Source organism: Orcinus orca, chromosome 17 (genome assembly GCF_937001465.1).
Source record: "Orcinus orca chromosome 17, mOrcOrc1.1, whole genome shotgun sequence".
NCBI classification, from domain to species: domain Eukaryota; kingdom Metazoa; phylum Chordata; class Mammalia; order Artiodactyla; family Delphinidae; genus Orcinus; species Orcinus orca.
Genome location: NC_064575.1, coordinates 69,133,209 through 69,160,993, shown reverse-complemented (window position 1 = coordinate 69,160,993; position 27,785 = coordinate 69,133,209). Strand labels below are relative to the sequence as shown.

The 27,785-nt window shown below is 40.5% G+C and overlaps 1 protein-coding gene across 4 annotated transcripts in view; it reads right to left on the bottom strand.

Annotated features, from left to right (window-relative positions):
• The window catches only part of COL14A1 (collagen type XIV alpha 1 chain), a 272,810-nt gene that overhangs the window by 7,168 nt on the left and 237,857 nt on the right, over positions 1-27,785 (bottom strand). For all 4 annotated transcript variants that reach the window (XM_049700664.1, XM_049700665.1, XM_033419891.2 and 1 more), the window contains 3 exons: positions 22,048-22,083; positions 20,979-21,045; positions 17,930-18,118 (listed from right to left, as the gene is read on the bottom strand). In XM_049700664.1, the coding sequence (XP_049556621.1) occupies positions 17,930-18,118; positions 20,979-21,045; positions 22,048-22,083 (292 nt within the window). The remainder of the gene's footprint in view (positions 1-17,929; positions 18,119-20,978; positions 21,046-22,047; positions 22,084-27,785) is intronic.

Sequence of the window (27,785 nt, the reverse complement as noted above, 5' to 3'; positions counted from 1 at the left end):
GGTCCGGGAAGATCCCACATGCCACAGAGCAACTAAGCCCGTGCGCCACAACTACTGAGCCTGTGCTCCAGAGCCTGTGAGCCACAACTACTGAGCCCGTGTGCCACAACTACTGAAGCCCGCAAGCCTAGAGCCCGTGCTCTACAACAAGAGAAGCCACCACAATGAGAAGCCTGCGCACCGCAACAAAGAGTAGCCCCCGCTTGCTGCAACTAGAGAAAGCCCGCACAGCAACGAAGACCCAACGCAGCCAACAATAAATACATACATACATACATACATACATAGAGTTAAAAAAAAAACCAAACAACCACTATTTAAGTACCTAAGATGAGGACTGAAATTGAAAGCTAAGCTTAGAGGCCTCAGATCTCTAACAATAGAACTGGATATACTTTTGATAAGCCTTGTAGGCTGTGATTAAAAGAAAGGAAATCAAATGTTCTAAAATGTCAGCCTGTGACTGTCCATGAAATGACAATAAAGTCTGGGCATAGTCATTCTTTACAGACAAAATGCAGTCATCGCCCATAATAAGGGCTCCCTCATACATCTCTTTTGTGAGGGTCCAAGGTGGGGACATTTGGTGCTGAGATGGGGTCACCAGAGCAAAGACATGGGAACTCCTGAGTTCACAGGATATTCCCTCCTGAAATACCCTTTCCACCTTGGGTGTCTCCATAAATACTCCTCATTCTTAAAGACTCAACTCAAAGCTTCTTTACAACCACAACAGGCAGAAGCACAACAAATTCAAGGATTATCTATCTCAATCATGGCTATATCCCCTACATTTCCATGGTGCCTTCCACATAGTACCTAACCCACAAATATTTACTGAATGAACAAATGAATGAATGAATGAATAATTTGCTTCCGTATTACCTGTGCCTCCTTTGGCACTTATCCCGTTGCACTGCTTGTTCTCATGTTCACCTCGCCCGGCACCATGAGCCTGATGACTGCAGGGACCATGCCTTATTTATTGCTCTGGTGTCAGATCCAAGCACAATCTCACACATAGTAGGTGTCCAGTAAATACTGGAAGGCTAACTGAATGACTGATGGTCTACACCACAACGCAGCTGACTGTTAAAAAGCAAGCATGACCTTTGAAGGATCAAAAAAAAAATTCCTCAGGCTGGAACTCTGCTTTTACTTTCACATGTCTGGCTTTTGTGAAAACTGTTTTTTTCTGACAAGCTCCTTATGTGGCAATGTTAACTACTAGTGTTATTTAGAGATGAGTATCATGGACTCCAATGAAATTTAAGTTTCTGTCATTTTTTAAAAAATGAGCATAGGGACTTCCCAGGAGGTGCAGTGGTTGAGAGTACACCTGCCAATGCAGGGGACACAGGTTTGAGCCCTGGTCCGGGAAGATCCCACATGCTGCGGAGCAACTAAGCCCGTGCTCCACAACTACTGAGCCTGCGCTCTAGAGCCCGCGAGCCACAACTGCTGAGCCCACGCGCTACAACTACTGAAGCCCGTGTGCCCAGAACCCGTGTTCACAACAAGAGAAGCCAGTGCAACAAGAAGCCCACGCACCACAACGAAGAGTAGCCCCTGGTCGCTGCAACTAGAGAAAGCCCGCACGCAGCAATGAAGACCCAACACAGCCAAAAATAAATAAATAAAATTTTTTTAAAAATTGAGCATAGCTGATATAAATGAAGATCTAACTTACTAAAAATATGATTTAGCTAAGATTAAAATATCCTTAGTTTTCTGTGGAGTTACCAAAAATATTTAGAATAGAATAAAATCTTTTCTATTATTTATTCGTTCATTCTTTTTCTTTTTTTAATGAGAATTTTTATGATCTACTCTCTTAGACCTTACTCTCATTAGAATTTTAAGATCTTGCTCTCTTCTTTCTTTCTTTTTTGAAAATTCTAAAATAGACTTTACTTTTTTAGGTTCACAGCAATACTGAATAGAAAGTAGACAGTTCCCGAATATCCCCACCCCCTACACTTGCATGGCCTCTGCCATTATCAACATCCCTCAGTAGAGTGGTATATTTGTCATATTCTTTCTTTTTTAAAAGTCTCATGAGAAACCACATCAGGGCTACCTGATTCTCCCTTACTACTAATCTAACACTGACCCTCCACTATTTTCTTTTACAGATCTACTAAGGCAGAGACATGTTTGTTCTAGTTCATTGTTATATTCCTAGTACCAGGCACATATTAGTCACTCAAGAAGTATGATGAATGAATGAAATACAAGGTCTGATTACAGCTTTTGACAAACCAAGGATGTGAACAGTCGGTGTGTCAGCTATCCCTATAAATGGCCTCACCAGGTTCCGAATGCTAGATGCTTTACATGTACAAACTCACTTAGTCTTCACAAGAACCAAGATGGCAGGCACTACTGTTAACCCTAAAAGAGGCCTGTGATTCAGAGAGGTTAAGTCATGTGTCCTTAGCTAGTAAGTAACAGAGCCACCACGATTTCAACATAGGCAGGTTGATTCTGAGGCCTATACACTTAACCACAACACTCCCGGCCTCTCCATCCCAAGCTGGACCTAGAGGCTGAGTTTGTCTTGTTTGCTGTAGTCATGGCTTCCTGAACTGCCTGTCCAATCAATCTGCACATTTTCTCTGGTCCCACACTCAGAAATCAGCCCTGTGGTTATCATATTTCTTCAGCTTACTTCCCTTGGTTCACACACTTGCCCTCTGCTCGGAGCAATACTTGGGGTTGATTTTAATAGGATTTATCCTGCTCACACGGATGACTTGCCCAGGATCTGGCTTTTGGTTATCAGTTTCCTATTTTCCTTGGCCTGTTGGCCTCTGAGTGGGAAGATTTTACCCATTCCTATGGTCCCATGACCACACCAAGCACTCAGGCTGGAGTCTCATGCTACTCCGAGGAGCAGAGACATTCCCTCTTTATTCCAGACATTTTGAGCAACTCTCAGAATTTATGCCCAGGCAGATATGCAAGGCCTGGGTAATGTTTTCATTGTAATTCTACCAAGAAGCCACAGAAAATGTGAGACAAGGCTTCAGCTATGTTATTATATTGTCTGTTGCCTGGGAAATGGCTGGTGATAAATTCCAAGTATAGTCTGTTTTTCATTCAATGTATGCTTGAATGCCTGCTAGGTACAAGGTACTAGATCAAGTACCTAGCTACAAGGTGGCAGATTAATTGGACTCAATCCAACAAGTATTTAATGTCCTTTTCCAGCCTCTGCTATTTTTACATGCTTGGCCCATAGGATTAGTACCAGCATGTGGAGCTCCACATTTTGTGCTATGGTGGCCAAGACTGGAAAATACATATTGTTTTTTTTTTTTTTTTGCGGTATACGGGCCTCTCACTGTTGTGGCCTCTTCCGTTGCGGGGCACAGGCTCCGGACGCGCAGGCTCAGCGGCCATGGCTCACGTGCCCAGCCGCTCCGCAGCATGTGGGATCTTCCCGGACCGGGGCACGAACCGGTGTCCCCTGCATCGGCAGGCGGACTCTCAACCACTGCGCCACCAGGGAAGCCCCTACATATTGGTTTTAAATGTAAAAGAATCTTTGCAAACCACTGCTATGGGTCCCTCTCCCTATTGCCTTTTTCATAAAACAACTAGTCATCTAGTATGCCTCTATAATTCAGGGCTCAGCCAGGGAATGGTAAACCACTCTAGATCTTTCAGGCAGAGGGAATTTAATACAGGGATTTGGTTACATGGGTGACAGAAGGACTGAGAAACCAAACAGAAATGATGAGGCAACCCATAACATTAGCAACAGCAGGAAGCAACTATCACCCCTAGGTGTGCAGGGACAAAGAGAGGAAATGGTGTGCCTGGAGCTTTCTGGTAGGATCTAGAATGAGAGTAAGAGATGCTCCAGTGGAAGCAGGAGCCACACAGGGGCTGTAGCCACAGCTGGAGTGGCAGAGGAGGCAGGGGTGGGGCTAAGAGGAGAAATAGTCTGACTTTTCTCCTCCTCTTACCCTCTAATCCTCCGCGGTGCCTCCCATTGGCTGAACCTGCTCAGGAGCAGAGGGCAAAGAAGCCTGGAAACACAGTGATGCACAGCTAAAGGAGGGAGAGGAGCAAACCGAAAGCAAACTCCCAGTCCAGTCCTAATATCAGGTACTGAGAATTCAGAGTCAAAAGCATCCTTCCTGCCTGTCACAGGTCACCATGCAGTAAAGAGACAAACGAGTAGCTATAATGCGGTATGAGAATTGCAACAACAAAATATGAGGGCATCAAACTGAGGCATCTGTGGGGGATCTCAGAACGCTTTCCAACAGAGCTGACCATCGGAGTTAAGTCTTGAACAGCAGGCATTAGGCAAGGAAAGAAGGGATGGATGGAAATGCACATGCAAAGGCTTGCTGATGAGAGAGAACAGGGAGCGCCTGGGGAGCTAGAAATGGTTTGGAAGAGCTTTGGTGGCTGCTGGCTGGGGAGTGGTCTAGGTCACGTCAGGACAAATTTTGTGTATCAGACTGAATTTGAATATGGGCCCTTACGTGCAGAGAACTCCTTCAATACTTTCTACCTACCCTTTTCCCCCCCCTTTTTTTTGTTTGTAGTAAGTCATACTATTTTTCTTAAAGAGGAACTCAAACTGTTTAAGCTTCGGGACCCACAAAACATGGGTCTGCCTCTGCTGGATGCTACAAAGCAATACAACTAGCTGAGATGGACCAGAATCCCACAGAGCACAACCCCACCAACAAACACTGTGCGGGCTTCCCTGGTGGCGCAGTGGTTGAGAGTCCGCCTGCCGATGCAGGGGACACCGGTTCGTGCCCAGGTCCGGGAAGATCCCACATGCCGCGGAGCGGCTGGGCCCGTGAGCCATGGCCGCTGAGCCTGCGCGTCCAGAGTCTGTGCTCCACAACGGGAGAGGCCACAACAGTGAGAGGCCCGCGTACTGCACACACACAAAAAACAAAACAAAACCAAAAAAAACCACTGTGGTAGTCCCACTGAAAAGCTGAGGAAAATGCACTGAATCATTAAGTAGTGCTACCCAGTAGCCAAAGGAACCCACTCACCAGATCAAGAGCAAGACAACAGGATAGTTTGCACTTCAATGTTTTCTATCGCTCAGAGACATGATAGTATAGGCAGGAGGTCCTCAGGTCTTTTGACCACAGACATCTAAATTAGACACACTTACATTTGGGCAGTGGAGGGCAGGGGGAAGCACAGAGGGAGGAGGCAGTGAAGGAGGGAGAAGGGAGGACAGAGGAGAGAAGATGATGAGGTACCCAGCTCATCATCACACACTAACCCTATCTCGTTGTTTGCAGGTTGACAGTTCACAGCTGCAGAGGTGGAGCAAAAGAGAACAGGGATTAAATAGGGCACCAGGAATCCTGGTGTTTTGTCCATCTAGTTTTGCCACTGATATTATGACCTCATAGGTACATAATAAGAAGGTCAGACCAAACGCCAATCTATCACTTTCAGCTCCAAAGTTCTGATTGCTCTTCCTCAAATGCCATATCATTTCCAGCACTGACTGCTGAGAAAATTATAAGTGATACAAAGTTAGCAGGAAAATGAGCCAATTGCTATAGCTTAAAAAATGAGTATTGTAGGTTCAGCATGCATATTCAGCCATTTGATGGTATTTAAATAGATATTTAAATTAGAGCTTAGTCTGGTCTTTATTCTTTACAGAACTGAAAAGTGATGTGATGCTCTCCACTCTCGGAAAAGAAGGGAGTTTTGTCAGGGCATTGGGACAAGGCCAGGGTCTATGGAGTTTAAAACAAAATGTGTTATGGCCAACAGCCATTCATAATAAGCATGAAGAATCACTATTAAGGTAAATACATCCTATATCTAGGATCCTCATCATGTTTTTCTGAGCTGGTAAAAAGTCCAGAAAAGTCAAATTACTTTGCTATATTCACATAATAATTTAATGTCTAAGTTAAATCTAGAACCAATGAAAATGGAAAGGGTTAATGAATATATCTTCTCTATGTATGTTTTCACCCATCTACACAAATGCATTTGGTATACTTATTTAGTATAATGTATTTATTGCTTTAAAAGCCATGTCAAAAAACTCACTGAAAATGGTTTATCATAGCTAATATAAACAGCTTTAGTTTTATCCTATAAACTAGTACATGGTATACTTCCATTTCACTTGTTTATGTTCAAGGCCAGAAATTTAGAAAATGACAAAACACATTTCTACATTTAAAAGATAGGGAGTGGGGAAAAGAGAATTGGATGAAGGACGTCAAAATGTACAAACTTCCACTTATAAGATAAATAAGTACTAGGGATGGAAAGTATGACATGATAAAAATAATTAATACTGCTGTGCTTATATATGTAAATTGTCAAGAGAGTAAATCCTAAGAGAAAAATATTTTCTCAAGAAAAAATCATTTTTTTCCAATTTCTTTAATTTTGTATATATACCAGATAATGGATATTCACTAAACTTACTGTGGTAACCATTTCATGGCGTATGTAAGCCAAATCATTATGCTATATGCCTTAAGCTTATACAGTGTATGTTAATTATATCTCAATAAAACTGGAAGAAAAAATGATAAAAAATAAAGTAAAGGGAGTCTCTCTCTTTCTCTATTTCCAGATTTGTGTGTGTACACGTGCACACACACACACACACACACACACAGAGGCAATATAGGCAGAAGATCCTTTGACCTTTTTACCACAGACATCTAAATTAGACACACTTAAATCTGGGCACTGAAAAATCCAATGCTTTTTCTATGCATTTAGGAAATGCATATAAAATATATCCAGTATAACCAAAACTTCTATTTAAAAATTTCACCCTGCTTTTCCGGCTAAAATTATATGATGATGATTTGAAGAAAATGCTGACGCTGTCAACTTGGCAGTCATTGGCTATTAACAGGATGTCTTTAGATTGATGGACTAAACCACATGGGCTTCTGCTTTTATCATGGCTCTAGGGCTGAATGAGAAATGGCAGCCAAAAAGCTAGCCAAGTGGTAGTTAACACCATAAATCACTTATGAGTCATGAAATAGCTATCAGATAACAGGTATTATGAGGAATAAAAGGAAAACAGACATTAAATTTGGTTTGTGGGGAGCATGTAGTCTCATTGGTGAAACAGGATTAACAGAGGTGAAACCAATAAAGGACAATTCAAGAAAGTATATTCTACCTTGGCGCTAAACAACATGTTTTACACGGTAATGAGGTAGGGATCGGCCATCCATTCATTTGTCAAATATGTGTTCAGCTCCTTTGTGGAGGATGCAGAGATGAAAGGCACAGTCCCATTCAAGGAACTCACAGTCCAGTGGGAAGACAGACAAGTACACCAACAATTACAATATAACGGGAAACTGCTATGATGGAGGCATATGTTTGGGGACCAGGGAGTACAAACGAGAGAGATGTTACTCAGATCTTCCACCTGTTCATCCAGTTGGAATAATGTAGTGTAGCAACAACAAACACACTGGCCAAACAAATAAACCACAGTGAGGGATGAGTGGTCTGGCAGAGTTGACTCTTGAGATGAGTTTCAAAATTTGAGTCTGATTGAGCCAGAGGAGGAAAGAGAGCTCTGGGGAGTCAGAATAACATGTGAAAATCCATGAAAGGCTATAAGAACAGGGCACAACAGGAATCAGCCCTGAGTATGGAAAGGAAAAGGCATGTATGAAGATGTGGTAAACCGAAACAGTGGTCTGAATTCTTCACTATTCTGCAATAGAATTATGCATCTGTTCTCTTGCAACAGGCTCATGCATCTCCCTAGCCCTTGGATTTTGACTTGGCCGTGTGACTTGCTTCAGCCAATGGGATATCAGTGGGCAATGATGTGAACAGAGGTTTGAAATATGACTGGTGGGTGGGTTGCCCTGTTTATTTCTGCCAATGCCATAAGGAGAACATAGTCTAGGGAGCTACTGCCCCCCCAGCCAGGGCCCCAGCAGAGCAGAGCTGCCCTTGCCTCCCACAGACATGTGGTGAGAAATAATATCTATTGCTGTATGTTACTGAGATTTTTGTGGTTTGTTACGCAGCAAAAGCTGACTCATACTGAGAGCCCTGAGTAGTTCAGTTTGGCTAGAGCAAAGGGTACAGACTTGAAGTGAAGCTGACTGGGAAACATAACCTGGGACTACACAAAGATATCTTCCTGAGATGGCATTAACATTGGGCAGTATTTCTAGCATATTACCCGTTACCTAAGACAAGGACTGAAATCCAATGCAAAGAATCTGCTACAACCTACTACACAGACATTCCAATTAAGGATTTCAAAAAAAATTTAAGCTACAGAAACAACGATATCAGTTTTCATGGCAAAAAGTAAACAAAACAACAGTTACAGTTTTTTGTTATTGTAATAGTCATATTACAGTAGTACGAAGAGTGGGGACACAATTTAATGATAATTTTAATTTGTCAATGACTTTTAAAAATAATTCTTTGTGTTTGACTGGCAAATGATTTTATCCTGATTACAATGAATTCCAGAAATAGGGACACGAAAAGTGTTAGTCTACAAAAAGCCTTTTCCAATAGGTGCTACTCTTTCAAGGTGCTTAAATCTACATCTTATATTTCCCTCTAAAAAGCTGCATCTGGCATTTGAATACTTTAAAGGAGGAGGGGGAGAAAGACACCCATTTAAATGGCAAAAACAGGCAGACACAGCATGAGCCAACCCTTCACAAGTGCACTAGAAGTCAGACTGCATGGAAATCATTCTTACAGATGAAAGCATCACCGTGGTTACATGGCAAGGGCAGAAAACCTTGGTTGAATTTAGAACAATGTGATTAAATACATATTCACAAATTCTATGCTCCTCCCTTCAAATGTACAGCTTAGCCCCCCTCTACTTGAGCATGGGCAGGGCTTAGTGACTCCCTTCTAATAAAGAGAATATGATGAAAGCAAAGCTGTGACTTCTAGGACTAGTTACAAAAGGTACTGTGGACTCATCCCTGCTCTCTTGCAGGGATTACTGGCTCTGAGGAAAGCAGCCGCCATGCTGTGAGAACATCCAAGCATCCCTATGGAGAGACTTATCCTTCCCATGCAAATATAAGCAGAGTAGTCAGGGAGGGCCTGAGACCCTGCTAATCATTCCTGATAGTGAGTGAGCCAGCCATCCTGGAAGTAGATCTGCCAGCCCCATTTGAGCCTCCAGCTAACTGTAGCCCTGACTGACATCTTAACTGCAACCCCATGAGAGACCCTGAGCCAGAAGCACCCAGCTAAACTATTCCTGAATCCCAGACCCATAAAATCCCCGATTATATATGTTTTGTTGTTTTAAGCTTCTAAGTTTTAGAGTAATTTGTTCATAGTAATAGATCAATACATAGGGCTTCTTTCTGCAGCCACGGTAAATGCAAAGGGTCACTCTGTAACAGGAAAAAAAACAACAATCTACAAAGTAAAAGATGGTACAAAGAGATAAAGAGATAGAGCATTCATTGTCAATGCCTTAAGGTCACTATACGTTAGGAAAACACAGTCCATCAAACCTTCAGAGAAAGGTCTTGTTCCAAAGGACATTCAAATTGGACTTTACTGGATAATTAATGGGTGCGAAAAGAGAAAACTATTTCTCTGGAATTCATCTCTCAGGATATGAGAGGGAGGGGATAGGAAAGCAAGAGAGGAAGAAGACAAATATGCATTTCAGCAGATTTTTATCAGCAATGAAAAGACGATGTCTCATGCAGCTGAGTATCAACCATAATACAACATCACAGGGAAGACTTGTAAATATTTAAGCATCTACCAGTAACTTATTACGAGAGCTCTACTGGCCCTCTATCTTTCATCACGTTGATCTGTCCCATAAAGAGAATTTTTCCAGGAATAAACCAGGATACAAGGGACATTAAGAAGTTTCACAGATGCTTACCATTGAGGCATTCCTGGCTCACAACTACTATGCTTCACTTCTGAATTTGTGACCCAAGTTTTCTGCCAAATGTATCGTCTATGCCAACAGCTCTTTTCAGCCACAGGAATTGAACATAAGAATGCTACTTCTCTCACCCAGCTTTGAATCCATTGGGGACCTAGCTTTTTCTCTAGACTTCTCAGCCCTGTGGATTCACAGTAAACTGTGGCACGAGCATAAGGGACTCAGTGTTAGCTTTAGTGTGTCATCTGCTGCCCTGACAGCCACTTCTCTGTCTCTGAAAGGTGGTGTCACTGACTTAACGGCAACCAGAAGATGGCCGATTCCTTTTCTATCTGTGTTTGCTTAGGGGAGTTCAGTTGTGTTTCATCTTATCCTTCTCCCATCCCCCTTTTCTCATTTTCTGAAACAAAGACAATCTTTTTCAAGTTAACCACAGAACCTGACTGATAAAAACTGATCTTTAAATATTGTCTTTCTTTACATCCAGTCATTAGAAATTTGGTCTTCGGTGGCAGGGAAAGCTCAAGGAGAGACATTTTCCAACTTCAAGAGTCACTCAGGGATTTTATCCTCAAAGAACAATAACAAATTAATCCTGAGAGCCAACAGAGGTTAGAAACTGCCCTAGCGTCAAGCTTTTAGACAAACGTGATATTTTCTCTTGATTAAAATGACATTCCAATATTAATATTTTTTAATCCTCAATAATAATATTGGAGTGACTAGAGCTCTTACATCCAAAAGATTTGATCCCACAGAGTAGACGTAAAGTGCTCATGAAATTTATAGAAACCAATGAAGTCCAGCAAAGGGAAAGTCTTTGCAATGATAACTTCCAGTCATTTCCAGTAAACTTTTTTTCAGGTGCTGGCATAGGGAAAGACATGACCCCGTGTAGCAGGAAAAAAGACATAATGGAAAATCAAGGGATGTGTTAACCAAAAAACATGTGCCTGAAAAAGTAGGAGAAGGTAATTTACATTTATTTGCATAATGCCAGTGATGTACTTGCTATCTTAATAGATCTTCACTGTGAACACGATAGAGACAAATGCAGAGACATAAGTAATTGATAAAGCTCAACTATATCACCTTGAATTTGGAACTGTTGCATTTTAATAATTCTTAAATACAAGTACATTTTGATTTATTCTTTATGTTTCCATTGTAGTTATGCTGGAAATCTGTATATTGGAATAAAGTATTTGACCATAAATTACTCTCCTTTTACTTCTTTATATTACATAGTACGACTCTCTATTTTTTTAAAATTATGTGTGAAGGCAGGTAATATTTATTATCTATAAGTTTCAGTTTAGAACAGTAACAGAAATGTTGCAAATTATTTGTTATAAATAGGAGACAATGTTTGCTAGGGCTGAGAATCATGGCTTTACAGGTTTCAAGTCCCTTCCCACCTCAGGACCTTTGCACATGCTATTGCTGTCTTTGCCTAGAATGCCCTCTTCTGACTTTCTTTCTTACTGATATGGCAAACTCCTAAACTTTCAGGTCTCGGTTAAAACAGCACTGACTCAACAGAGTAAGTCAGAGTCCCCTCTTCCATGTTCATAGAGCAACCTACATTTTTTCATAACACATAAAAACTGAAATTAAGCTATTCATGTATTTTTTTGTTTAATATCTGTCTGTATGCAAAGTACATAAAAGGCAAGAGCTGTATCCCCTGTTTACAACTGTGCTGTTAACACCCAGCACCAGGCCTGACATGTAGTAGATGCTCAGTAAGTGCTGGTTAAATGAATGAATGAAGATTCAGAAAGATTAAGCAGCCAAGATTACATAGCTAGTATGTGGCAAAGTTAGGATCCTAACCCATATGTGATTGATGCCCCAAACTGCATTCTTTCCCTCCCATCGTGCTGTTTCCAGCTAAAGCAGCATCACGCATAGTAAGGTGAAAACGGTTTCTCTTCTAAAATATCAGAAGTGAAACAAGATTAAATTACTTTGTTCCAGGTTTCTCCCTATTTGCCCCCAGGCTGAGACACTATAATAGAAGTATAACTTCTATGGCCAGATCCATGACCAATTTCCCTATAGGTTACCGCCCTACTGGGCCTATGCTAAAATCCAGAAGAACTGTCAAGTGCCAAAATATATAACCGTAAAAAATGCTTTTATCAGGGACTTCCCTCATGTCCCAGTGGTTAAGAATCCACCTGCCAATGCAGGGGACACAGGTTTGAGCTCTGGTCCGGGAAGATCCCACATGCCGTGGAGCAACTAAGCCCATGAGCCACAACGACTGAGCCCACGTGCCACAACTACTGAAGTCTGCGCACCTAGAGCCCGTGCTCCGCAACAAGAGAAGCCACTGCAATGAGAAGCCCGTGCACCGCAACGAAGAGTAGCCCCTACTCGCCGCAACTAGAGAAAGCCCACGTGCAGCAACGAAGACCCAGCGCAGCCAAAAATAATAAATTTTTAAAAAAGTGTCTTTATCATGTTCATAGGTACCCAAAACAGGTCACCTGACTTCTCAAAGCTGGTCATCTGCCGGGTCAGGGATGCCCCAAGGCTATCCAAACACAGCAGAACAGAATGCATTAAGAAGCTTGCAAATAGTACAACTATAACCCACTAAAACACTGGTTAGTGTAGCAGTTCACATGCTATTAACTGTGGATATTAGGAGCCATAATGAAACAGGGTTCACCAAACCCTGCACAGTGCTGGCCTCCTCTGTGAAACGCCTGCCAAGCAATGAATTTAAAGGTGACAACAGGGCAGAGGTGAGCAAGCACAGATATTCTGGAATCATACACATCTGGATTCGAATTCTGGTCCCCTGCTGTTCAGCTGTGTGGCCTTTGTGACAATTGACCATCTGGCTGAGCCTCAGTTTCCTCACCTAAAAATGGGGCTAATACGGATCTCATAAAAGTTTTATGAACATTAAAAATATACTAAGCAACTGCTGGCTTATTAAGTAATTGCTTAATAAATGATAGCACCGTTTCTTATCAAAGGCCACAGTGCTGTCTTCCTCTAACTTCTGACAGCATGTACTTTCCATATAACTTGCTTAGCAGTTGCCATCTCCCTACTTGTACATTCAGTTAATATATCATATTCTTTCCTTATCCAAACCGTGTCTTCTATTTTATCCAAATGAGGTTGTATATATGGGACCGAGCACAATATTGCCAGATGCATCTGGCGCCTAACATAACAAGCAAAAGCCATAAATCATAGTATTATCTCACACACTGCCCAGCCAAGAGCCTTACATAAACCTTGAATTTCATAAATATTTGTTGATTTATTATAGAAAATAAACCAGCTATGAATTCCAGCTGTTATGGATATACAATCTAAACATGAAAATCTTTAGTTGGGTGGTTCCTCTGATCCAGTATATTTTGGAGAATCATGGAAACTGAAGGAGTTGCATGAAGACTGAAATCAGGGAAATTTCCCAGTTCTTTTCAGATAAATAAGTAAACTGAATTTTGTGGAATCTAGACCAACTAAGCTACTGTTGTCTGGGTTCACAGATGGTTCAAGATATCAGTGTGGATAATGAACATGTAAATAAATGGAAAAAGGAAATCAACAGATTGGTCATCTGGGAATGACATGCAGAGATCACAATTAGAAATTGAGTTGTCAAGACGATCTCGTTAGAATCACACAAGGCTAACTGGAGAGTGAGTTTAAGTCAGAATAGATAGGACTCAATTGTCACAGTTCAGGGAACAACAGAGGAACCTCAGAGCTGATCCCACCCATTTTTCTAAATTTTGGAAGCCAGGCTACAGAGCCATTTACCTGAAGATGGTGCAGTTTAATGGGGAAAGGCAGCGAAAATGTAGCCTAGTCCATGGAGGAATCGCTTTTCTCTGACATAAGTTAACAGTGAGGAGAGAAAGCAGGCGCGTCACATTTTGCTTCTGTGATGCAAGTGGAACCCCTTCAATTCTGGGTGCCAATAATGAGCCAAGTCTCAGCTGGAGTTTAAGCTTTGGAGGAACAATGTGGGCTGCAGGATCTCTCTGAATCATTAAAGTCTGAGGATTCTCTTTCTACTACAACCTATGGGAGAAGACAGCTAAGAGACTGTTCCACACAATCTTATGAAAAATACTTTAAGTTAAAGGAGACAAAGGGTTAATGAGAACGAGAAAGACAATCAGATGGAGTGAAAATACAGTCTTCTGTTAAATAAGGAAAGTCGTGAATGGTCGTCTACTTCACCGAGCTGATGTGGAAGGAATGTTTGCAATTTCTATTCTCTAAAAATGCATATTCTTTGGATATTTCAATGATAAGAATGGCGTTAATCAGGGGCTTCCCTGGTGGCGCAGTGGTTGAGAGTCCGCCTGCCGATGCAGGGGACACGGGTTCGTGCCCCGGTCTGGGAGGATCCCACATGCCGCGGAGCGACTGGGCCCGTGAGCCATGGCCGCTGAGCCTGCGCATCCGGAGCCTGTGCTCCGCAACAGGAGAGGCCACAACAGTGAGAGGCCCGCGTACCGCAAAAAAAAAAAAAAAAAAGAATGGTGTTCATCAAAGATCTTGAACTAGAACAGTGTATTTCAAACTGAGGTCATAAAATCCAAAGGTGCCCCTTAGCCATTTTTTTTTAATTTTTATATTGGAATATAGTTGATATACAATGTTGTATTAGTTTCAGGTGCAAAGCAAAGTGACTTAGTTATACATATACATATATCTCTTCTTTTTCAGATTCTTTTCCCATATAGGTTATTACAGAGTATTGAACAGAATTCCCCATGCTGCCCCTCAGCCTTTTAACAAAAGAAAACAGGAAACAATAGTAAGGGAAAGTATTATTTCTATTTGCCTCAGTTATATAAGTTTGAATGCACACACATGCACATGCATACAGCATCATGATGTAAAGTGTATTTCTTCTTGTTCATTATGTTTTAAGAAGTTTGAAAAACTTTTGAAAAATTAGAATAGAGAAATCAGATGGAGTACTTCTGGTGAAAAATTAGCCATATCAATAGAGTCATGAATTTTTTTTTTATGAAGACTCAGCAGAAAGTGAGGTTCCCCTCAATGCTATGCCAGAATCTCAACATCCATATTTCTTTCAGTCTTACTTTTGTAGCTTATTATTTGTCTAAGTACGCCGCCTAGTAATAGTACTTATTTTTACTCATTATAATAAAGTGTCCTTTTAAAATTGTATTCTACACTATAGTGATAATCATATTTTATACAGAAAATAAATCAAACTGATCTCTGGTTTTTATTTCCAGTCCTGACATTGGCTGACTTCTAGCCTCTTTGGGCCTTGATATCTTTATAAGTTTCTTTTTTATATAAAATGAGAGGGTCAGGAGAAAAGATGGCTGAAGTTTCTTCAGTTTTAAAATTCTATTGTTTTGATTTCGTGGAAAGGCAGACATTTTTCTGTATCAATCTTTTCTGGGTTTTTGGACCACAAGGCTAATATCAAAACATGAATCACTTTGCTGTATACCTGAAACTAACACAGCATGGTAAATCAACTATACTTCAATAAATACTTTTTTAAAAAAATTATTGTTCTCCCAATTGCAACAGGATTGAAATACTTTGCTGGGAATGAGCAACTATGAATCCCAATTGCAACAGGATTGAAATACTCTGCTGGGAATGAAAAGTGCCCTGGGCGCTAGCCTATAAACCCCTACCTTAAACCCCAAAGCACACCCTCCCAGTTGGTGATCAACCGAAATCACCTTCCCTCATGCTCAGAGGGCATTTCTCACTTTCTCTTACTGTCATCCTACCTGTGTTTGTGAAATACAGGATTTTGCTTATCTACTATACCCTTTCGGAATATATACATACATGTATGTCAGAAAATTATATCATGGAAATTCATATTTCGAGGGCTGTCTGGACCACTGTTTGAGGATCCTTGGCTGACTTTTCTCTGATCTAAGCATTCAAGTGTTCTTGCAGAGCAGGAAAGACTCAGTCTGGCAGGAACGAGGACAGGACTTCCAAAAAGAACAAAGACAACTTGTGACTTGCCGAGAGTTGACTCAGGCGCTGGCTCTGTGCTCCCTGAGTCACAGCTGATCCATCACCAACCCCATTAGAGGGTGTCCTGTTGACAGAGGTGGCCACCTTCCTGGCTGCCAGATCGTTGGTACACTGCGAGGAAATTATGTCCTTCTCTACATCTGCTGATTTAGTGCCCTGGCACAGGAAAACCCTTTAGAAAGGAAAATCAGAACTGGGTTGCAATCAAAGCAACAATTATCTGATGAGGACCTATTATTGCAAAGCAATTCAGACCTGAGCCCTGCTTTCTGCCATCATGCTGTTCATTAACATGTGATGACTGCTAAAAGGGGTGGGAGAGATGGTCAGAGCATCAGGTATTCAGGGGGTGGAGACATCTGTTGGTCCAGAACAATCAACAATCTTCATGCATGAGACAGGGGTTAAGCTGAGCCTTGAACTAAGAGTGAGATTCACATAAGGCAGGGAAAGGAAAGGACATTTCCAAAGGGGGAAGAACAAAGTGTCCAAAAGTGCAAAGGCAGAAATGCACATGGCCTGTTGGCATGGATCAAGAATAAACATGAGATATTATCTTGGTAATCTGCATTTTACATCTCAGATTTGATCAAAGAAGTATATCCTACCCATCTCATTAAAGCAATATGATTCACAAGAGCAGATAGGTACTAGTTAGCTTTTCTCCCAATCTACATTCCATAAAATTGTGTCCTAGAAAATACTTTTATTGGTTATCTCTTTTCCTGTCACTTTCTTTGTGGCTGATATGTAAGCCCTTTTCCCACTTCTCTTTGACCTGATCTGCTTCTGGAGTGGGAGATCTTGGCCAATTACAGAATAGGGTGAAATTCAATCGAAAGAGTCCATTATTGTATTACACAACACTGCTAAGACCTGTAAAGGGTAGAAGAAAAGGCTAAGTAGGATCTCTATTTGAAAGAAACTTTAGTAGGAAAGATTAAACATTGGCCCATGGAACTGTTAAATAAAATGCTGCCTCATGTTATAGGAAGATGAGCCACAAACAGTATTTAATTTGAAGTTTAGAACTGGCATGGTCTACATAAGCACGTGTAAGTCATATTGATATGACTCATGCTTTACCTCAAGGCTGACCGTTGCCTGGTATGGGCACTGCACAAAAAAATGTACCAGACCTAGGAAGTGAGCTCTCTACTTGCCATGACACATGTGGACAAAGAATGCTGCTTGCCATATGAGCAAACAAAAGATGTTGTGTCCATCAAGCCAGCAGCCACTACGGCTGCCCCCAACAGTGCACCCTGAGGAGACTCAGGATGGAAAAGAACAGAATACTGGCTCTAGGTAGTTAAAGGAATGATCAAAGGAATCATCAAAGGAATGATTTCAATGAGCCCAGACTCTTGCATCTTCCCATTCATAGGAAAGTGCTAAATTCATTAATTTGAGATGCCTGTTTTTCCTTAATTAACAGTTCTCTTTTGATGTTCCCACTACCTGGTTTTTGTTGCGAAACTCCTACAAATCCAGGTCCTCCTTCATCTCTTCGGAGCAGCTCCTCAGACCCATCTGAGAGGCTGCATCCCAGGCTTAAGTCCTCAGTGAGTCCGCCAAATAAAACATAATTCTCAACTTTTAGGTTGTGTGTGTGTTTTTTTTTTCAGTTGACACATATGTTTGATGCTACATCTGTCCAGAGTCGGGTATCATTTTGTAATTCTACCTGGATGGGCATATTTTTTTTAATTCATCCATCTAGTGGGGACCTCTTTCTGTCATGAGCTCAACAGCCTTTTAGAGGTGAATTGGGGTTTCTGATCCTCCCTTTGCATACAAGCAGACGTGGCTCGTAATAAACATTTTGTAGATTACTCAATTTTCTCAATATTGGGAATTAATAAACAAGAAGCTGAAGAATAGATGGAATAGAATTAATTTAGGTCCATTATTTGGAACTTCATCATTGCATAAGCACCACCGTTACACTCTTGTTTCGGCGCACTCAGTGAGAGGAGTGGTCCAGCTTACCTCGTTCTCCTGGGGTCCCTGGCACACCCGCATTTCCTGGGAAGCCTGGGGCACCTGGGGGTCCTTGTTCACCAGGGGTTCCAGGTGAGCCTGGTCTCCCAGGCTCTCCAGGAGGCCCTTGGATGGTCCGAATTGATGTTGACTGGCTGGGAATCTGGTTGAGGATGGCTGTGTACCTGGCCATATGACCTGAGACACGAAGGACAAAGAAGCATTCGATGAACCGTCACACTTAGAAAGGGAGAACTGAAGGTATTATCTGTCAAGGTTCCAAACAACTCTGTTAGACACCCACCAATAGGAAGAAGCACATCCCTCTGAAATAAGTTGATTTCCAACTGAAAAGTTTTTGCATTTTACTTCGGATGATATTAACAGCTGGACTGTATTCAAGTCACATCTCATGTGTTTGGAATTCCACAGCTCACGTCAGCATCTCAGTAAACATCACTGACCAGAAATCATAAATTTTATCTTCACCCCCAACATTTATCCGACCCCTAAATCCTCACCCAGCTGCCCCTTTTCCCCAGCGATTTCCACCCAAGTAATATGTCTTTTTTCCAACCCACAAAGCCTGTCCCACCCTCTTGCTCAGTAATCCCCAGACAAGTGCTCTGTTTCAACTCATTTCTTCATTGCCAAGACTTTTTGCAGAAACCTTTACTTGGGTCCCAGCTGCAGAAACTCTGAATAGCTTTATTTTTTAAAAAAAATCTGGCGCTCTCTCCCAGAATCCCTTAACTCAGCTGTGCCTGGAAGAATGTATTTTAATAATTAGAAGTATAGATTGAGAAAGTATTTGATATCCTAATGCCCCATTTTTCAGCATCATCAGGAGATAACATTTTCCCAAAGAAGTGAACTTTCCAGATGACTGTCATTTATTCCTTTGTAAACACTGAACCCTAAATAAAGAATAGTAACCATTTTTAGAGGGATGATTTCTAAGATATAGTCAATGCGTTCTTAAGCACAGGACCATGACTGTAAGTAGGATTGGCCTCCTGATGACCCAGGAGCCATTAGTAGGCATGTTCATGAATGTTTGGGTGGGATCAGACATTTCCACATCTGCTTTTTCAGCTTCCTCCTTTGATAAAAGGGCCATCCTTTATTATTGATACTTCTCTAGCTGTCATCACCTCAGCCTCACACAGCTTCCCACATAAACTTTCCTAGCATAATTCAGATCTGGACTAAAAACCAGGTAACTGAGCGTGTGAGGAATTATATGCTAAATGATAATCAAGTTCTGAGGTGAAGCCTAAGGAAGGAAATAAGAAGCCCAGAGAAACGTGAAGTGGTGTGTGGGCAGATGATTGAGGTACCAGAAATAAAGCTTCTGGGTGGGTTGGGTTTTGCTCATAGACTGGCATAAAATCTCTTCTATTTTTTTCCTCTGACAATGACATTGACAGGCAGGGGCTCCCTATTTTACTGACATGTTTCAGCTCTTGTATAACCCCTGTTGGTTTCTATTTCCTAGAAGTTATTCACAAGAATCTGAGAATTGCTGATGGGAAAAACTGGATTTTGGACTCTCAATTTTTAGGGCATGTTTCAAATAATCACATATTTATATAAGATTTTTATTCTACAGTGGAATAAGATAGCAACTATTGTGAAATCTTCCTTATAGTCAGTGAGTCATGTTAGGATTTAACCCTTAGGTTTCCTTAAAATCATTACCCACCCATTTACAGTGTATACTTGAAATGAGAAACTTACAAAATAATCCAAGGTACAGGTTAGCTTTGGACATATTCTACTTAATGTTGTTTCCCTTTTATAATTAATTGTACCTTCAGAGATCCTATTTTGGCATTAAACTTAAGTAGTTTCATTTAACTGATAAATTCTTTCACAACCACTAGTTTGGGCAATATAATACAAAATGAAATAAAGTTAAAATACACGGAGCATTACTACTACATCTGAAGATAGTAGCTTTGTATTCAGTTTGCCCTAAGATTTACGTCTTAATGAAAACTCTTCCAAGCCCCTGTAGACCTTCACTCCATGCTTTCTGCAGGATGAGATCTGGGTTTATCTACTGCAGATGGAATTTTGGACCCAGCCAATGGCACCTTCTTGGACACTTACAGGATTCCCAAACTTCCCAGGTTAAAAAAATATAACCTCAAAGCTGTTAAGGCAGCCGCTTAGGTAATGTTGGCCTTGGAGATGGTGGATGCTACAGAACCAGGGGGCTTGGCAGCAGAGCTAGGCCAGAGCTGTCTGGGTTTGAGAGGAATATTTCATCTCCTTGTGGTCTCAGATCTTTGTGGAACTAAACAAATGACTGGCAGAGAGAAGGGCCCACTCTAGTAACCCTCTGGTTAGATTACTGAGACAAAATATAAAGTCAGTGGGCAGGGGAGAAATGCACAGATGCGTGGGTATGGAAGTGAATGAGCATGAATCAGTAACTGAAATACTGGCCTGTGGGAAAGTTCAAGTTTAAAATGAAGAAATGGGACAGGTGTGATATAAAGTGTGTTCCAGTGTAATTTTTGGCACGGAGCCCAAGTATCATGTCAAATGTTCACATGAAGCCTGTCCCCATGTGTGCATGTATGTTTGTGTGTCCGCATTTTTTCTGGTATAAATCTTAAAGAATAAAGGGAAGGGCCTTGGGCTAACCAAAAGCAATGGGTAAGAAAGAGATATGGATTTAAATCTAGGGGCTTGAAGGTAGCTTCTGATGCCTTAGTTTGGCAGCTTTCAAGTGCTGAGGACTTGAGAAAAAAATCTATCTATTTGGAGAGATGAAGAAGAAATAAAAGATTTGATATGGACAGTCAAGTTAAACCTATATGGGCAAACAGAGAGTTTTTGGACAAACAACAGAGAGGAATTTGGTCTCTGCACCATCGATGCAGAACACTAGGGTAATATGTAATGATCACTTAGATGGGTTAGTGATGGCCATCCGTAAAGCTTATGTTTCTGCAACAAGACAAAGCTTAGTCTTTACGCTTGTGTGAAAGGCAAATTCCCATTTGGACGTGTAATAAAAAAACATCTGTAACTATAACGCACTTACTTTGGATGAGCTGTTCGCACACCTGATGTGCCACTGCTCTCACCATGGCTTGAGACTGTAGGTCACCCTGGATGAGAAAAAAGCAGACTGCTGACTCTCAGCCACAAACCCAGCCAATGGCAGGACTTCCAGGATGGAAATGGGACTTGACTCATTGTTCCCAACCTGGGCTCTTTGTCTCCTAGCAACAGGTAGGATTGACCACCATGGTGCACACGGAGAAGGTGTAAGCAATCTGGCACTCGTGGTACAAGGTTCCTGAGAGCCTTTATGAAATTAAAAAGTTCAAGTGCTTCTGGCCCCAGATTCTAAAAAATTTACTAGTTTTGTAATAAACCCATACATATTTAATGCCTTATTTATCGCTCTTTAGAGTTTGTAAAATACAGCAATTTCTCAACCAGTGGCTTACTTAATACTAATAGCAACTCAGAGGAAAGATGTTAAATCCATCTTACAGATGAACAGAGTTAAACATACTGCCCAAGTTTTCACAGAGGTAACTGGATGAGCCCAAGGTCACTGCTGTTTCTACTAGAGCCGACAGCACAATTATATGAGCAGTGGCACAATTTCTCAAAGGATATAGAAGGCCCCTAAAATAAACTGATCTAAGTTTCACGGCCAGTTCTTTGATTCCATGCTGCCTTTGTCTTCCTTGGTTCCCATATTGGAAATACACAAGCCTCAATCTACCGCTTGGCATTTTGAATAGAGCTTTTACTTTTCTGAAGCCTTTTCACATCCATTATATTATGTCTTCATTAAATCCACTTTGTGAGTTAGATGAGTTTGATTCTCTCCATGTTAGCCTGAAAGAAATGGCCTAAGGTCATCTAGCTGGATAGTAGCAGATCTGCAACTAGAAGTCAGCACTCCTGATTTCTAGCCCACAGGGTGGTTTTCCCTTGAAAATGTGCTCACAGCCAAGCGAGTTGAGGAGAGGGGGAAGAGGAGTGGTATTAGAGCAAGGAGTAATCATGAGAGTAAATGGTTATCCTTTATCACGCTTATGCAACAAAAGGTGCGCAGTCAGCTGCCGCTGGTCAACACTCCAGAGGATACTTACTCTTTCTCCTCTTTCTCCCTTTGCTCCAGGGACACCCTGTAAAATTTTAAATTGTCAAGTTACTTGTGACACTGCACTCGGCCAAGCATGACAGTGTATCTTTTCTTATTGTATCAACATTTTTTATTAGCTCTCATAATTCTACAGCAAAAATAGATACACAGCAACAGGGTTAAACAAACAGCAACCTGTAAACTCATCAAGCAGAGATAGCTGTTTTAAACATTTTACTCCTCCAGCCTTTGAATGCACAGACACAATAGGTTTGAATACAAAATTGGGATCATGCAGCAATACTGCTTTGCAACATAGTGTCACTGAATAAGTCATTCACATCTTTTCACACAAAACACCACCCTCTGAATTGTACTTTACCGATGCTGCATAATTGATTTCACAAATCTCTGCTGAAAAGATAAACTGTTTTAATTTTTGAAAGAATATCTCTCACAGAAAGGAAAAGATCTTCCAACTTAAGAGTTCAAGTAAAAGACGAAATCTGTGAAATCCCACATCCTCACTCTGCTTTCCATCCAGAATAACAGCAAACAATTCTTTCTGCCTGAGTCTCCCTGATGATACGAGCTTGTATTAACACGAATTGTCAGCTGAATCATTTTGTTTTGTGGCTTAGCTACTCTTTGATCCATAGGAAACTTTACCATATCTGTAAAAACTTTTACTGATAAAACAATGGCGTTTTTCGTGTTTCTGCAATGAAATTACATGTATAATGCAAAACATGTGTCTTCAGAATAATTTCATCTTTTTGTTTCAACTCCAAGGCAGCGTAATAGATTTACTGAACAACATTTTATCCTCTCTATCAAAAGGATAGTGAGTGCCATTTAGAGATGGAATTTGCCACATTGTCAGACTGTTCCCAGTTGTTACTATAATCTCAACAGGTCCCAAATCAAACTCATATCATCTCCAAAATCTCTATTCAGTTAGTCATCCAAATTCAAAATTCTGGGTTCACCCCACGGTGTGCAGGTAAACTGGCTTTCTGGAAAAATGAAAAGCCCTCACTTGTACTGTTTGCTGTTTTCAGAGGTGTAAATGCTTGTCCTATGGCTGATTTCAAGTGACAAATGTGCTGTCACTGAAGATGGAGTTTCAAAGGGAGGAGAAGCACAAAATCTACTCTCCCAAGCATGTACAAGCCAGTCCAAGCCCATCACTGGTTATATCTTTTACCCTTCCTTCCCCTGCCTCCTTTTTTTCTTTTTGAATTTTATTTTATTTAATTTTTTATGCAGCAGGTTCTTATTAGTTATCCATTTTATACATATTAGTGTATATACGTCAATCCCAGTCTCCCAATTCATCACAGCACCAGCGCCCCTGCCACTTTCGCCCCTTGGTGTCCATACGTTTGTTCTCTACATCTGTGTCTCAATTTCTGCCCTGCAAACTGGTTCATCTGTACCATTTTTCTAGGTTTCACATATATGCATTAATATATGATATTTGTTTTTATCTTTCTGACTTACTTCACTCTGTATGACAGTATGCAGATCCATCCACATCTCTACAAATGACCCAATTTTGTTCCTTTATATGGCTGAGTAATATTCCATTCTATATATGTACCACACCTTCTTTATCCATTCGTCTCTTGATGGGCATTTAGGTTGCTTCCATGTCCTGGCTATTGTAAATAGTGCTGCAATGAACATTGGGGTGTGTGTGTCTTTTTGTATTATGGTTTTCTCAGGGTATATGGCCAGTAGTGGGATTGCTGGGTCGTATGGTAGTTCTATTTGTAGTTTTTTAAGGAACCTCCATACTGTTCTCCATAGTGGCTGTATCAATTTACATTCCCACCAAGAGTGCAAGAGGGTTCCCTTTTCTCCACACCCTCTCCAGCATTTGCTGTTTGTAGATTTTTTGATGATGGCCATTCTAACTGGTGTGAGGTGATACCTCATTGTAGTTTTGATTTGCATTTCTCTAATGATTAGTGATGTTGAGCAGCTTTTCATGTGCTTCTTGGCCATCTGTATGTCTTCTTTGGAGAAATGTCTGTTTAGGTCTTCTGCCCATTTTTGGATTGGTTTGTTTGTTTTTTTAATATTGAGCTGCACGAGCTGTTTATATATTTTGGAGATTAATCCTTTGCCCATTGATTTGTTTGCAAGTATTTTCTCCCATTTTGAGGGTTGTCTTTTCGTCTTGTTTGTACTTTCCTTTGCTTTGCAACAGCTTTTAAGTTTCCTTAGGCCCCATTTGTTTATTTTTGTTTTTATTTCCATTACTCTGGGAGGTGGATGAAAAAGATCTTCCTGTGATTTATGTCAAAGAGTGCTCTTCCTATGTTTTCCTCTAAGAGTTTTATAGTGTCAGGTCTTACATTTAGGTCTCTAATTCATTTTGAGTTTATTTTTGTGTTAGGGAGTGTTCTAATTTCATTCTTTTCCATGTAGCTGTCCAGTTTTCCCAGCACCACTTATTGAAGAGACTGTCTTTTTCCCATTGTATAAACTTGCCTCCTTTGTCATAGATTAGTTGACCATAGGTGCATGGATTTATCTCTGGGCTTTCTATCCTGTGCCATTGATCTATGTTTCTGTTGTTGTGCCAGTACCATATTGGCTTGATTACTGTAGCTTTGTAGTATAGTCTGAAGTCAGGGAGTCTGATTCCTCCAGCTCCGTTTTTTTTCCCTCAAGACTGTTGTGGCTATTTGGGGTCTTTTGTGTCTCCACACAAATTTTAAGGTTTTTTTGTTCTAGTTCTATAAAAAAAATGCCATTGGTAATTTGATAGGGATTGCATTGAATCTATAGATTGTTTTGGGTAGTATAGTCATTTTCACAATATTGATTCTTCCAATCCAAGAACATGGTATATCTCTCCATCTGTTTGTGGAGAAATCTTTGATTTCTTTCATCAGTGTCTTATAGTTTTCTGTATACAGGTCTTTTGTCTCACTAGGTAGGTTTATTCCTAGGTATTTTATTCTTTTTGTTGCAGTGGTAAATTGGAGTGTTTCCTTAATTTCTCATTCAGATTTTTCATCATTAGTGTATAGAAATGCAAGAGATTTCTGTGCATTAATTCTGTAGCCTGCAACTTTACCAAATACATGGATTAGCTCTAGCAGTTTTCTGGTGGCATATTTAGGATTCTTTATGTATAGTATCATGTAATCTGCAAACAGTGACAGTTTTACCTATTCTTTTCCAATTCGGATTTCTTCTATTTCTTTTCCTTCCCTAATTGTCATGGGTAAGACTTCCAAAACTATGATGAATAATGGTGGTGATAGTGGACATCCTAGGCTTGTTCCTGATCTTAGAGGAAATGGTTTCAGTTTTTCACCATTGAGAATGATGTTTGCTGTGGGTTTGTCATATATGGCCTTTATTATGTTGAGGAATGTTCCCTCTATGCCTACTTTCTGCAGGGTTTTTATCATAAATTGGTGTTAAATTTTGTCGAAAGCTTTCTCTGCATCTACTGAGATGATCATATGGCTTTTCTCCTTCTATTTGTTAATATGGTGTATCACATTGATTGATTTGCATATATTGAAGAATCCTTGCATTCCTGGGATAAACCCCACTTGACCATAATGTATGATCCTTTTCATGTGCTGACGGATTCTGTTTGCTAGTATTTTGTTGAGGATTTTTGCAGCTATGTTCATCAGTGATATTGGCCTGTAGTTTTCTTTCTTTGTGACATCTTTGTCTGGTTTTGGTATCAGAGTGATGGTGACCTCATAGAAAGAATTTGGGAGTGTTCCTCCCTCTGTCATATTTTGGAAGAGTTTGAGAAGGATAGGTGTTAGCTCTTCTTTAAATGTTTGATAGATTTCATCTGTGAAGCCATCAGGTCCTGGGCTTTTGTTTGTTGGAAGACTTTTAATCACAGTTTCAATTTCGGTGCTTGTGATTGGTCTGTTCATATTTTCTATTTCTTTCTGGTTCAGTCTCAGAAGGTTTACCTTTTCTAAGAATTTGTCCATTTCTTTCAGGTTGTTAATTTTATTGGCATATAGTTGCTTGTAGTAAGCTCTCATGATCCTTTGTATTTCTGCAGTGTCGGTTGTTACTTCTCCTTTTTCATTTCTAATTCTATTGATTTGAGTCTTCTCCCTTTTTTTCTTGATAAGTCTGGCTAATGGTTTATCAATTTTGTTTATCTTCTCAAAGAGCCAGCTTTTTTTTTTTTTTTAACATCTTTATTGGAGTATAATTGCTTTACAATGGTATGTTAGTTTCAGCTTCACAACAAAATGAATCAGTTATATATATATACATATATTCCCATATCTCTTCCCGCTTGCGTCTCCCTCCCTCCCACCCTCCCTATCCCACCCCTCCAGGCAGTCACAAAGCACCGAGCTGATCTCCCTGTGCTATGAGGCTGCTTCCCACTAGCTATCTACCTTACGTTTGGTAGTGTATATATGTCCATGCCTCTTTATCGCTTTGTCACCGTTTACCCTTCCCCCTCCCCATAGTCTCAAGTCCATTCTCTAGTAAGTCTGTGTCTTTATTCCTGTTTCACCCCTAGGTTTTTCATGACTTTTTTTTTTTTTTAATTCCATATATATGTGTTAGCATACGGTATTTGTCTCTCTCTTTCTTACTTACTTCACTCTGTATGACAGACTCTAGGTCTATCCACCTCATTACAAATAGCTCAATTTCGTCTCTTTTTATGGCTGAGTAATATTCCATTGTATATATGTGCCACATCTTCTTTATCCATTCATCCGATGATGGACACTTAGGTTGTTTCCATCTCTGGGCTATTGTAAATAGAGCTGCAATGAACATTTTGGTACATGACTCTTTTTGAATTATGGTTTTCTCAGGGTATATGCCCAGTAGTGGGATTGCTGGGTCGTATGGTAGTTCTATTTGTAGCTTTTTAAGGAACCTCCATACTGTTCTCCACAGTGGCTGTATCAATTTACATTCCCACCAACAGTGTAAGAGGGTTCCCTTTTCTCCACACCCTCTCCAGCATTTATTGTTTCTAGATTTTTTGATGATGGCCATTCTGACTGGTGTGAGATGATATCTCATTGTAGTTTTGATTTGCATTTCTCTAATGATTAGTGATGTTGAGCATTCTTTCATGTGTTTGTTGGCACTCTGTATATCTTCTTTGGAGAAATGTCTATTTAGGTCTTCTGCCCATTTTTGGATTGGGTTGTTTGTTTTTCTGTTATTAAGCTGCATGAGCTGCTTATAAATTTTGGAGATTAATCCTTTGTCAGTTGCTTCATTTGCAAATATTTTCTCCCATTCTGAGGGTTGTCTTTTGGTCTTCTTTATGGTTTCCTTTGCTGCGCAAAAGCTTTTAAGTTTCATTAGGTCCCATTTGTTTACTTTTGTTTTTATTTCCATTTCTCTAGGAGGTGGGTCAAAAAGGACCTTGCTGTGATTTATGTCATAGAGTGTTCTGCCTATGTTTTCCTCTAAGAGTTTGATAGTTTCTGGCCTTACATTTAGGTCTTTAATCCATTTTGAGCTTATTTTTGTGTATGGTGTTAGGGAGTGATCTAATCTCATACTTTTACATGTAGCTGTCCAGTTTTCCCAGCACCACTTATTGAATAGGCTGTCCTTTCTCCACTGCACATTTCTGCCTCCTTTGTCAAAGATAAGGTGACCATATGTGCGTGGGTTTATCTCTGGGCTTTCTATCCTGTTCCATTGATCTATCTTTCTGTTTTTGTGCCAGTACCATACCGTCTTGATAACTGTAGCTTTATA